The 12037-nt window shown below is 44.2% G+C and overlaps 1 protein-coding gene across 1 annotated transcript; it reads left to right on the plus strand.

Annotated features, from left to right (window-relative positions):
• Positions 1-2821: 2821 nt before the first annotated feature.
• Positions 2822-6256, plus strand: PRR13 (proline rich 13). The gene is made up of 4 exons (XM_027543013.1): positions 2822-2939; positions 3518-3556; positions 3911-4275; positions 5587-6256. The coding sequence occupies exons 2-4, from the start codon at positions 3538-3540 to the stop codon at positions 5626-5628; spliced, it is 426 nt and encodes a 141-aa protein (XP_027398814.1). The 5' UTR covers positions 2822-2939; positions 3518-3537; the 3' UTR covers positions 5629-6256.
• Positions 6257-12037: the final 5781 nt, after the last annotated feature.

Genomic DNA, 12037 nt, shown 5'->3' on the forward strand with positions numbered 1-12037 from the left:
CCAAACAAACCAGAACATTGGAGTTTGGAACAGAGAAAGGTATGTTGCTGAACTGAGCAAGGAGAATTGGTGGTTAGTGTTCAAAAAACCCAAACTTTTGTGATAGTTTTTGGAGAGGAGTTTTTATAAGCAAAATTGGGGGCTAGGCCTCCAGGGCACATGACTTTCTTCTGATTGGTTGGTGGTGAGGTAACAGGATGGTATTACATGAATGTTGTGCTCAGAAGGAAGTTACCATTCTTTACCTGGTTGGGGGGCTTTTTCCCACAGAAAAACTAAAAAATAAATTGTTATGTATTTCCCTTGAGGAGAAACCAGGGCTCTGGTCTATGGCTGCACTATTGTTTTTTAACAGTTCCTCCTTTGCTTCTGCATTCTCTCTCTTCCCTGATTAGTAACTATTTGAATCTGCCCTTTGGAATTCAGGGACAGTCTAGGAAGCTGAGGGCTTCCCAGGTGGCACTAGTGGTAAAGAACCCACCTGCCAGTGCAGGAGGCATAAGAGATGCAGGTTCAATCCCTGGATTGGGAAGATTCCCTGGAGGAGGGCACAGCAACCCACTCCAATATTCTTGCCTGGAGAACCCATGAACAGAGGAGCCTGGAGGGCTACAGTCCATACGATCTTGACAGAAGTGATTTAGCACGCATGCTAAGAAGATGAATCCATTTTCCTACAAACAAGAAAAGGGGACCAGGAAAAGGCTTGTGGGGCCTTCACGGGTACACGTGAAGGCCCCACAGGGCCCTGCTCAGTTTCATTTGTATTTATATTTTACACTGTGGTCAAAGAATACAGTATGTATTACACAATTCTCAAGTTTCAATTACATTCCTTGAGACCGATTTTTATAAATGTTTTATGTACGCTTAAAAGGGATAAGTAGTTTTTACTTTGGGTGAATGGTTCTACATGTTTATTAAATCAAGCTTGTTAAGTGGGTTACTAAAAAAAAAAAAAAATTGAGGCCATTGCAGCAGTCCAGTTAAGAGATGATGGTAGGCTAGGAGCAGAGAAGATGGAGAGAAGTATAGAGATTCCACATTTATTTGGGAAACAAAACAGATCCTTCCTGATGTTGGAGGGGGATGGGAGGAATGTGGAGAGAGCCATTAAGGATGACTTTCTTGGTTTCTGGTTTATGCAATTTGCCAGATGGCAGATATATGAAATTAAAAAAAAATTTTTTTTTAAGTTCTCCCAGTTTATTGCCAGCAACCCATCTCCCTCCACCCTCATGCATGCATGCTCAGTCATGTAACCCCATGGACTGCAGCCCGCCAGGTTCCTCAGTCCATGGACTTTTCCAGGCAAGAATACTGGAGTGGGTTGCCAAGGTATATGAAATTGAGATAGGGAATTCTAGGAGAGATTAGACATTTATATTTCCCCCAAAATGTTTCTTTGCTTTCTATGGGGGCTAAGAGGGCAGTGGCAAATATTGAGGCTATGGGTGAGAGCATCTCCCTGCCATTCCTTAAGCCCTCTGTGTATGTATGTGTATCTGTACAACACATCACAGTACAGTAAGTCCCCTATGGAAGAATGAGTTCCATTCCAAGAGTGTGTTCTTAAGTCCAATTAGTTTGTAAGTTCAACGAAGTTAGCCTGGTTACCTAACTAATTTTGGCTATTTAGGCTAACACAATAGGCTATATAGTTGTTCTTCGGTTGCTAAGTCACGTCCCCTCTTTGTGACCCCACAGACTGCAGCACACCAGGCTTCCCTGTCCTTTACTATCTCCTGGAGTTTGCTCAAACTCATGTCCATTGAGTCGGTGATGCCATCCAACATCTTATCCTCTGTCGTCCCCTTCTCCTCCTGCCTTCCATCCTTCCCAGCATCAGGGTGTCTTCCAATGAGTCGGCTCTTCGCATCAGGTGGCCACAGTATTTCAGCTTCAGCATCAGTCCTTTCAATGAATATTCAAGGTTGATTTCCTGTAGGATTGACTGGTTTGATCTCTTTGCAGTCCAAGGGACTCTCAAGAGTCTTCTCTAGGACCACAACTGGAAAACATCAATTCTTCAGCCTTCTTTATGGTCCAACTCTCACATCCATACATGACTATTGGAAAAACCATAGCTTTGACCATATGGGACCTGAGTCAGCAGAGTGATGTCTCTGTACTGTAATAGGTTTATAATACTTTTCACACAAATAATACATACAAAAAATAAGGAAAATAAATTTAATCTTAAAGTACCTTGAAAATTATAGTAGTACAGTACAGCTGGCATACAGTAGTGGTAGTAGCTGGCATACAATAGTACAGCAGCTGACATACAGGAGCTGGCATCAACAGAACAGGGAAGAAAAATTACTGACTGGAGGAGGGAGAAGAGGTGGCCGAGGGTAGAGCGGAGGGATTCGTCAGCAATAGGAGACAGAGGGCAAGCTGCATGTGACAATGTACGCCAGACGCGTGAACCAACTTACCTAATTGGACACGTGAACACACGCACATTCTCATCTTCGAAAGTTCATAACTTGAACGTAAATTCATATTGGAAGGGTGTGGCACCCCCTAGACGAACAGCTCAGAAGTCAAGGGTCGAATTTCCTCTAGGCACTTGGGGACCTCGCCCTGAAACTGCCCAGCCCTCTCCTAGCTTGTTTCTCTGAGCCCCGCCCACGGGGATTTCCGGCTGCCCTTTTGCACCCGCCTCTCCCCGAAGCCCTTGGCTCCGCCCCTACTGCCGCTTTTGCCTTCTAGCCTAGAGAGGGAATGGAGTGATTGACGAGTACGTTCTCCAATCCTAACGCAGAATGAACACATATTACCAATTAGACGGTAGCAGGGGCGGATGCTGAAGCCTACGGTGGGAGGGTTACCAGGAAGTGAGTAGAGGCTAAGAAGGACAAGTCCGCCCAGGCAGTGGTCTAAGGGTGACCGGACATCTAGAAACCCCAGTCTCCTTCTTTCTCCATTCCTGGGTGAGGAGTCCCTTCGCAGCTGGGAGTCAGGATCTTTATTTGCCCTTTTGAATGGCTGGGGGGAGGGGGTGTGTCTACTATGTAAGCAACTCCTTTCGCCTCAAGTCAGGTCCTTCTCTTAGCCTGAGGTGGGGGTCTTGTCCCCCGTCTCTCTCCGCCGGGAGCGGTAAAGTGTTTAAGGTCTTTGCGCAGCCTCTGGGTGGTTAAAGTCTTCCGGACTCGGTCATGGAAAGGCAGATGAGTTTATAGGGAGTTTAGGTTTAGGGAGATTGGCGGACTCAGCCTCTCTCCCGACAGGAGAGAGGAGTTAGAAGCCTCCTGCCGCGGCCAGAACTAGTGGAAGGTGGAGGGGCTCTGGGAGCTAGGTTCCTGTGGCTAGGGAACTAGGGATAGAATTAGGTATTGGAGGCGAAAGAATGTGTGGAAAGAAACATTTCTTCCGTGGAGGTCGTGGAAGTTCTCTAAGGGACTGCATAGAGTGGAGCCGAAGTCGTTGGAGTTGGGCCTGGGGCTTGGTCTCTAAAACCCCCACCCACTTGTGGGCCATCAGCTGTTTGCCTTCATTTCTTTCTCCTCAGGCTGAAGGAAACATCTGAACATGTGGAATCCCAATGCCGGTAGGTGTTTGGGGGATCGCTTCTCTCGCCCCAACCCCTTTTCAGATGGGCCACAACAGGGGGTTTCTGCGTCAGTTTCTCCTCCTCCTCTCCATTAACCCGCAAAAGCAAAGTCCTTAGTCGCTGACCCATCTTCTCGTCTTTCCCTAGAGTTCACTGTCTCCATTTCTCCCCTGCCCTGCCAGGGCCCTTCCCTTTTCTCTCTCTTCTGTTAAGTTTGCCTCCCCTTCCCTTCATTCTCTTTCCTCACCTTCCCATTTGCCCTTAACTACTGAGTGATTCTTTTTGTTGTTGTTTGTTGTCAGAGGCTCTGGGCAGTTGTAATCGTAATTTATTCTTTGTTTCTTCCACCAGGGCAGCCAGGACCATATCCACACCCCCCTAACGCTGGGTATCCTGGAGGTTGCAATCCTGCCCATCCACCACCTGCCAACCCTCCCTTTCCTCCAGGCCCCTTTCCCACTCCCCCAGGAGCACCCCAGGGGAATCCAGCCTTTCCCCCTGGTGGGCCCTGTCATCCTGTGCCACAGCCAGGATATCCAGGATGCCAGCCCTCAGGTCCCTACCCGCCTCCATACCCACCACCTGGCCCTGGCATGTGTCCTGTGAATCCATTGGTTCCTGGTATAGTGGGACCAGGAATAGTGATTGACAAGAAGGTGCACAAGAAAATGAAGAAAGCTCATAAAAAGAAGCAGAAACACCATAAGCATGGCAAGGTAAGTGCCCCTGGAGCCTGGCTGGGAAGGGGTGCCCCTTCGAAGGGACTGAGGAGGCAGGGGAGGGCAAGGAATGGAGGTTTGAAGTCTGAGGATGTGGGACAGTAACTGTGTAAAGGATTCCCACTGGGAAGAATCTGATAAGCCTAAAAATTTTATTAGGCTTATTAGGCCTTCTGTCTGGGAGGTGCTAGGCTGAGCCACAGAATGGATGTCAGCATCAAAAGTCTTTCTAGTTTGCCTTTCTCTTCCTAGAACTCCCCACCCCACCCGCACCCCATGCTTGTTTTAGCAAGTTGGAGACACCCACTGAGGTGGTCAAACATCAAGTAATAGAGTCAGTCCTTTGACAAAGCAATGTCTTATATAATGATTAATTTGTAATAATTTGGCCCTAGGTCCTGGAGTTTCTTTTTCTCCTTCAGTGTTCTCAGGGTGTTGTGTTAGTTACATGGGCCCCATTGTCCTACTGTTCAGTAGGGAAACTGAGTTCGAGAGCAGTCAGTGACTCTCAGCCTCTAATAAAACCTGAGTTTCATGCTCAGCTGCAAGGCTAAATATCTTCACTCCAGAGGATTGTTCATTAGCAAGAGTAAAAGTAGCTCTCAGGAAAACTCTGGAAGGAGTGAACCAACCCTGATCTTGAGGAGGCCTTAATTTACATTTTTCTGCCCAATATTTATTTGCCTTATGGCTTTGGATGCTAATTCTAGTTCTTCATCTTTGGTAGAAGACTGAGGAGGAGGAAAAGTGAGCTTGAATGGAGACACTCGAAAATGTTTTTGATGACAGTTTTGATGGGAGTATACATGTAAAGAACCTTGACTAGGACTCTCCCAGCCTCCTCTCCCACCTTCCTCACTTTCTCCCAGTTGGGACTTAGGAAAAAGTAGAAATAGATGCACACACAGCTACTGGTTCTACTCACTTTTCTTAGTCTCATAGCCACTAGGAATGTCCATGCAGCTAATAAATACTATAAGGGACCAGCTGTTTCCTTGTATAATTCTACTCTAGTGCCTATAATTTATTCCTTGCCTAGGCCTTGGCTCAGGTAAAGAAAATTGGGAACTTTCTCCAAATGCAGTATGTTAAATTCTGTGCAATGATTGAGGATGGTTTCATCCATTCCTGTATGCTCACTGCTGAAGGAAATCCTTGCTTTTGCTGTTTAAGGGACAGTCGAGTTGAAGACTCCTGACCTTAGAAAGCAGAGGGCACTGGGGTGGAGGTATAAGGCACCAAAGAATGTCCCACGAAGTAACAAAAGTCATTTGGATCTGATGTATCCTTTCCCCTTTCCCCTTGCAGCATTCCTCCTCCTCCTCCTCTTCCAGCAGTGACTCTGACTGAATACAGGGCCTGGACCCTTCCCTCAAGTCTCTCCAGTTCAGCTCTCCCATCAAGCTTCAGATGCCTTCTTGTACTGGGGGAAATTAACTCTTGCTACCCCTTCCCCCCACCCCTGCAATCTAAGCCTCATTCTGCTGTTCAGCATTAACTAGCTAGGACAAATCGGAAAAGAATTGCCACGGGCTAACAAAAGCCATCTTCTCACTGCTTGGATAGAACTTTTAGCTGATGGGTTTGATAGAACTGTTTTTTGAAGATGGTAAGATTTGAGCTAAAATACTAAAGACAAGTCTAAGATCTGTAAAATGTGATTTTTGTTTTTTTTACTTTCTTCTGTAATACTTATGATTGAGGAGATGCTGTGGACATTGAGTTATGGAAAGGAAAAACGACCTGTACCTTTCTTATAATTGTAGCATGCTTGGGTGATTCAGTGGCAAATAAACATTTCCCAGCAGGCCTCTTATTGGTGGTGCTCACTGCAAGGCTGATGGCAGGTCGAGTCTATTTGGTGGATGAGCCCTGACTGCCATTTTGAAAACTAATCTCTCTTCTCTCACTCAGTATGCTGTCTCAGGCCCTCCTCCCACTCTCCAACTGTCAGTCCAAATAAAGCTGTTTCTCCTGGTTTCTGTTCACCTGTACCATTACCTTGGTTAGCACCTTCTACTAGTTCTGCCCTAAAAAAAAGGATAGATTTATCAAGTGGATGGTGGAGAGGAGCTGGGAAAGGCATGTGCTTAGGAACAGGGTCTAAAGCTCCACAGCATGTTTGGGAATCACAGGTATCCATCCCAGTGGGGCTAGATTAGTTCCCTGCTGCCAAGTCGCTTCAGTCGTGTCCGACTCTGTGTGACCCCATGGACTGCAGCCTACCAGGCTTCTCTGTCCATGGGATTCTCCAGGCAAGAACACTGGAGTGGGTTGCCATTTCCTTCTCCAGATTAGTTCCCTAGAAAGTGTTTATTGAGGAAATACTGTGTTCTGGTGCTGAAGGTACAAAGATTTAGAATAACACAGTCTCTGCCCTTCATGGCCTTTGAGAGCTAATGAAGCAGATAGTCATGTGAATATATGAATGGGTTATTATAATATTGTAGAAGTGAATAAGACAGGGATCAAGCAGTTGGGGAGCAAAGAAGGAGTGACAGTGCCACTGGGAAATAAGTGAGGTCCTGGCTGGGCCTCAGGATGCATAGGGGTTTCCCTGTTATAAACTACAAAAGCTAACACCCAGCATTCATTATGCCCCAGGACCAAGCGCTCTGCATTTATAACTTGTGTCCATCTTCATGGCAGCTCTATGAGGTAGGTACTGCTGTTCCCATTTTGAGGAAGAAGAAAACTTCAGTCAGGATTTGAACTTGGGCAGTGTGGGTCCTGTGTCTGTGCTTGTAACCCAGTGGGTTTCCAGCAGAAGAAGCAGTTTTGTAGAGGCAAAGATTTGTAAAAAGGTGAAGGATGGACGTTCAGGAATTCCTGAGCCGGAGATACCATACCAGAGCCTGATAGCAGGAAGGAGTGGACCTGAGCGATGTTTCTTAGGTGGAACCCACAGGGTTTAGGGATTTAAGTGTGGGACTTGAACAGGAAAGTTGTGTTTTCAGTTGACTGGGTTTCATCTATGACTTGTCCTGGGGGTGAGATATATGAAGTCCATGCTTAAATATATTAGATCTAGCTTCTAATTTTATTAGGAAATCCAAGACCAAGCTGGAGAAGGAAATGGCAACCCACTCCAGTATTCTTGCCTGGAAAATTCCATGGACAGAGGAGCCTGGTGGGCTACAGTCCATGGGGTCACAAAGAGTCAGACAGGACTGAGCGATTGAGCACCAAGACCTGTTTTCCAATGTCCTAATTTTGGGGCCATTTTAGAATCTTAGGATTTTCTTCCTCTGTAACACTGTTTTCATTTATTTATTAGCTTTTCCTTTTCCAGGAGGAGAAGGGAAAGGTGGGCATAAGGGGATTGTGAGGTGAAAGAAAAACTGTTGAAAAATAACCACAAATTAAGGAGAGACAATGTGAGATGGCTCAAGGGGGAGAACACAAAGAGAAACAAGTTAGGGAGAAAATTCACCCACCTCCTTGCCCAGTTTTAATCATAAACAGCCCATTTCCCCTTCCTGCCTTTTCTTTTTCTAACAGCACCTTGCTATTTTGCTATCCTTGTTTCTTCAAAAGTCCATTAACTTTTTGAAAGCTACAAGTAATACATGTACCTGGGGTGGGGGAGGGGGTGCGGAATGTAACATTTCTAATAGGATGTTCAGCAGAAAAGTAAGGTTCTCCTCATAGCAGATTTCTAGTTTACTCCCCAAAGGCAACTATGACTACTAAATTATTTTGTGAACTTTCAGAGCTGTTCTGCACATAAGTAAACATCCTGTTTCTACCTTACATGGTTCCTATTGCTTCTAGCCCACTTTATATCAAATGAGAGCCCTGTTTTGGATCTAACATTTTCCCATTTAATTATCTATTGGAGTTGATTCCATATCAGTGTGTGTGTGTAACATTGTTTTTAATAGCATTTTATTCAACCTTTTTTTTTTGCTGGAATTTAAAAATGTTTCCATCTTTGCTATACACTTAACTGCTGTGGGAAATTTCGGTATGTATATCTTTGCCAGAGGTTGGAACATTGGTTGTACATGGCTATTTCTGGCTATGGACTTTTTTTTTTTTTTTTTAGGGACTACTTTGTTAATTATCAGACCTTTTCAATAAAGGTTTAGATTTCACGTTTCTGAAGACAGAAATTTCTGAACCACTACTGATCCTTCCTTATAGATGGATTCTATACTCTCCAGGGGCTTCCCAGGTGGCACAAGTGGTAAAGAACCCGCCTGCCAATGCAGGAGATGTAAGAGGCTTGGGTTCAATCCCCTGGAGGAGGTCAGGGCAACCCACTCCAGTATTCTTGCCTGGAGAATCCCATGGACGGAGGAGCCTGGTGGGCTACGGTCCATAGGGTCGCAAAGAATCGGACACGACTGAAGCGACTCAGCAGGCAGGCATGCATGCTCTCCAGTCTTAATCCTCCTTTCAGCCTCCTGTTGCCTTTCTTCAGGCAAATTACGTTAGTTGTCTGGCTCTCTGGAGCATTGGGTTGGCGCGTCCTATTTTGTGCATCAGTGTAAGACTCCAAAGATAGTGGTTCTCAAATGTTTTTATTTTATGCCCTATGTCCATGAGAGGATCTGGAGTTCTACCATTCTGTCCTTACTAGAAACTGAGTATAGTAAGAGTTCCACACAATTAATTGAAAATGGGAAAGGATAGGAAACCCATTAAATCTGAAATGCAAATTGACACTTCAACTTTGAGGACTGTAAGTCATGGGACGAATCATCAATTTGCTGTTTTTCCGGAATCATTTCCCTGTATCAGTGTGTTTTGTAGTCATAGACAAGTTCATTCTTTTGACTAGTTTGGTTCTCCTTCTGAGAAGAATTTATTAATTCATAAAACCATTGAATATTGTTATTGGCTGCATCTTTTTCAAAGCTGGCTGCAACTGTTGGCTGGCCCCACCAGAAGCCAGGTTATTGTTAATAGAGTTATGTTGTGTTATTTTGTTGTTCAGTCACTAAGTCGTGTTATTTTATCAAGTTTTAATTTGATCTTTGTTTTGTCTACCATTATTAGAGATGACTTCACAGATAGCCACTCACTTTATTTTTTTGCCACTCACTTCTACTCCAGCTCTTAGAGTCCCTGGGGTGTAAATGACCCAACTGCAAAATCTTGAGGTTAATTTGACCTTCAGCCCAGGCCCTCACTGGGGCTTCCCAGGTGGGTAGACGTGGGTTCGATCCCTTAGGTCAGGAAGATCCCCTGGAGAAGGGCATGGCAATCAACTTCAGTATTCTTGCTTGGAGAATCCTATGGACAGAGATGCCTGGTGGGCTACAGTCCATGGGATCACAAAGAATCAGACATGAAGTGACTGAGCAACCCAGGCCTCATAGTAAGACTGCTCTTTGGTTTGCTTTTCTCTGGGTGTCCTAACATTTTCCTACTTCCTTTACTCTCTTTCAATATTTGCTCTGCTCTTTGCTTTTGTTAAATGACAGACTTCTTTTTATTTCTCACACTGTTCCTAATGCCCACTTATCATTTGGAAGGTGGCAGGAAAGATGTTAGAGTCCCCAAGCTTTCTTTTCCACTTCAGAAAGCTATCTCTCTTCAGATAACTCCACTGAATTGAAGTTGCCCAATAAAACCTGATGAATATAAAGGCCAGAACTGACACCCAAAGAACTTGAACGTGGATAAACAATAACCCCATAGTAGCTGTCTCTTTCAATAGCCTTTTTAAAAATTTTGTTTTGTTCTCTTTCAGAGTTCTTCTCTATTTTTTGAACAAAAGTTTTAATGTGGAAACTTACAGATATGTACAAAAGTAGGGAAAGCAGATTTCCCATAACCTAGCTCCAGTAATTATTAACAGTTTGTTCATCTTTTTTTGTTTGGTTGGTTTGTGTGTGTGTGTGTATGTGTGTGTTTCACACACCCTAACCAGGAATCAATCCTGAAACCCCTGCAGTGGAAGGACAGAGACTTTTTTAAGCATTTAAAAAATATGACCCAGCAGTGCCTCGCTTTATTTATTCATTTATTTGGCTGTGCTGGGTTGTAGTTGGTGGCACATGGGTTCTTTGTTGCCACACACAGGATCTTCCTTGTGGCATGTGGGATCTAGTTTCCTGACTAGGGATGAAACCTGGCCCCCTGGGAGCGTGGAGTCTTAGCCACTGGACCGGACCACCAGGGAAGTCCCACACTTTGCCAATCTTGTTCCATTCCACATCATATTTTTTCCAATTTTTATTATGAAAATTATTATTATTATTGTTATTTTTGGGCATGCCACACAACTTGTAGGATCTTAGTTCCTTGACCAGGGATTGAACCTGGGCCACAGCAGTGAAGGTGCAGAGTCCTAGTCACTGGAGCGAAAGGGAATTCCCTGAAAATTATTTTTTAAAAGTCTGAAGAACAGTACAATGATCACCTATAAACCTACCATCTATACTCAACAACTGTCAACATTTTTACCAATTTGCTTTATTGATTTAATTGTGAAATATTTGAGTCTGTTCCCATGCATCACGACCCTTCACTTTAAATAGTTCATTATGTACCTCTTAGAACAGCATTTCTCCTGGATAGCCATAATTCCATTACCACACTTAAGAAAATTAACAATACCTCCTAATATTAGCTAATATTCATGTCTGAATTTCCTCTGCTGTCTCCAAAATGTCTTATATAGCTATAAAAAAAACAAACCAGAATCCAAACAAGATCCACACGTTATATTTGATTATTATTGTCTTTTGAATTTATCGTCTCTTTCCTCCCCCTCTGTTCTATTACATTTTCATTTTGATGAGAACAGGCTAGTTGTCTTGTTGAATGTCTTGGATTCTGGATTTGCTGATTATGATATGTTTAACTTTTTCCTTGATCCCTTGTAAATTTCCTGTAAATTGCAAGTTGGGTCTGAAGGTTTAATTCGATTAAGATTAAACACTTGAGAAGAATACTTAATAGATGATGCTATGTACTACCTGCATCTCATCAAGGACTATGTCAGAGTTGTACTATTAGTGATACAAGGTTTGATCACTTGGATAAGGTGGTGACCTATCTGATCTTTCCATTTAAAACTTTTGGGTTCCTTTCTTTTCTTTTTTTGCAAATAATCATGTGGTGATATTTGTCACCAGGTTAGTATCCTTTTCCCTAACAAATTTTCCCTTAAAGCTTTGATGATTTGATGACACTTGCTTAAGTCAATTATTTCATTTTGGGTTGGAGAATGAATGATTTTCTAATTTTTAAATTTCTCTACATTCATTATATGGAATTCTTGAAAAAAGTTTTCCCTTGTTGACTAAAGATGAACTACAGTTCTTCCTAAAAGAAAAAGTGCTTCTTTCATTTTAATTACCAATTTTCAGAGTAAAGAGTTGGTGTAAAAGTGACCTCCAAGGTGGCAAGTTAGCTTTTTTTCCTATTTGTATTACTATAGACTAGGGGTTTGTCCCAGTAGTCTCTTCTCACACATCCCATTTTCCTGTCTGGTTTATCCATGGCGATTGCCGACTCTCTCCGCACTTAAACGTCTGGGCTTTCGAACCAGCCCGCTAGGGGACACTAGTTTCCTCCCTGCCCCCACACTGCCGCTCTATCATGCTCTTCGCCATTTGCTACCGGTTGTTCTCTCGCTGGTGCCAACGCTGTCCACGGAGCCGCTCTAGGCTGTTGGGAGGCCGTCCGCATTGCGTGGGGAAGGTTTGGACGACGCAGTCGCCTCGCCGGCCCCCGGGGCGGTTAGCGCTTCCGGGGTCGGAGGGTGCGCGGGGTTGAAAGCGGGCCGCTCCGCCCCGTCCCC

This window comes from Bos indicus x Bos taurus, chromosome 5, assembly GCF_003369695.1.
Source record: "Bos indicus x Bos taurus breed Angus x Brahman F1 hybrid chromosome 5, Bos_hybrid_MaternalHap_v2.0, whole genome shotgun sequence".
NCBI classification, from domain to species: domain Eukaryota; kingdom Metazoa; phylum Chordata; class Mammalia; order Artiodactyla; family Bovidae; genus Bos; species Bos indicus x Bos taurus.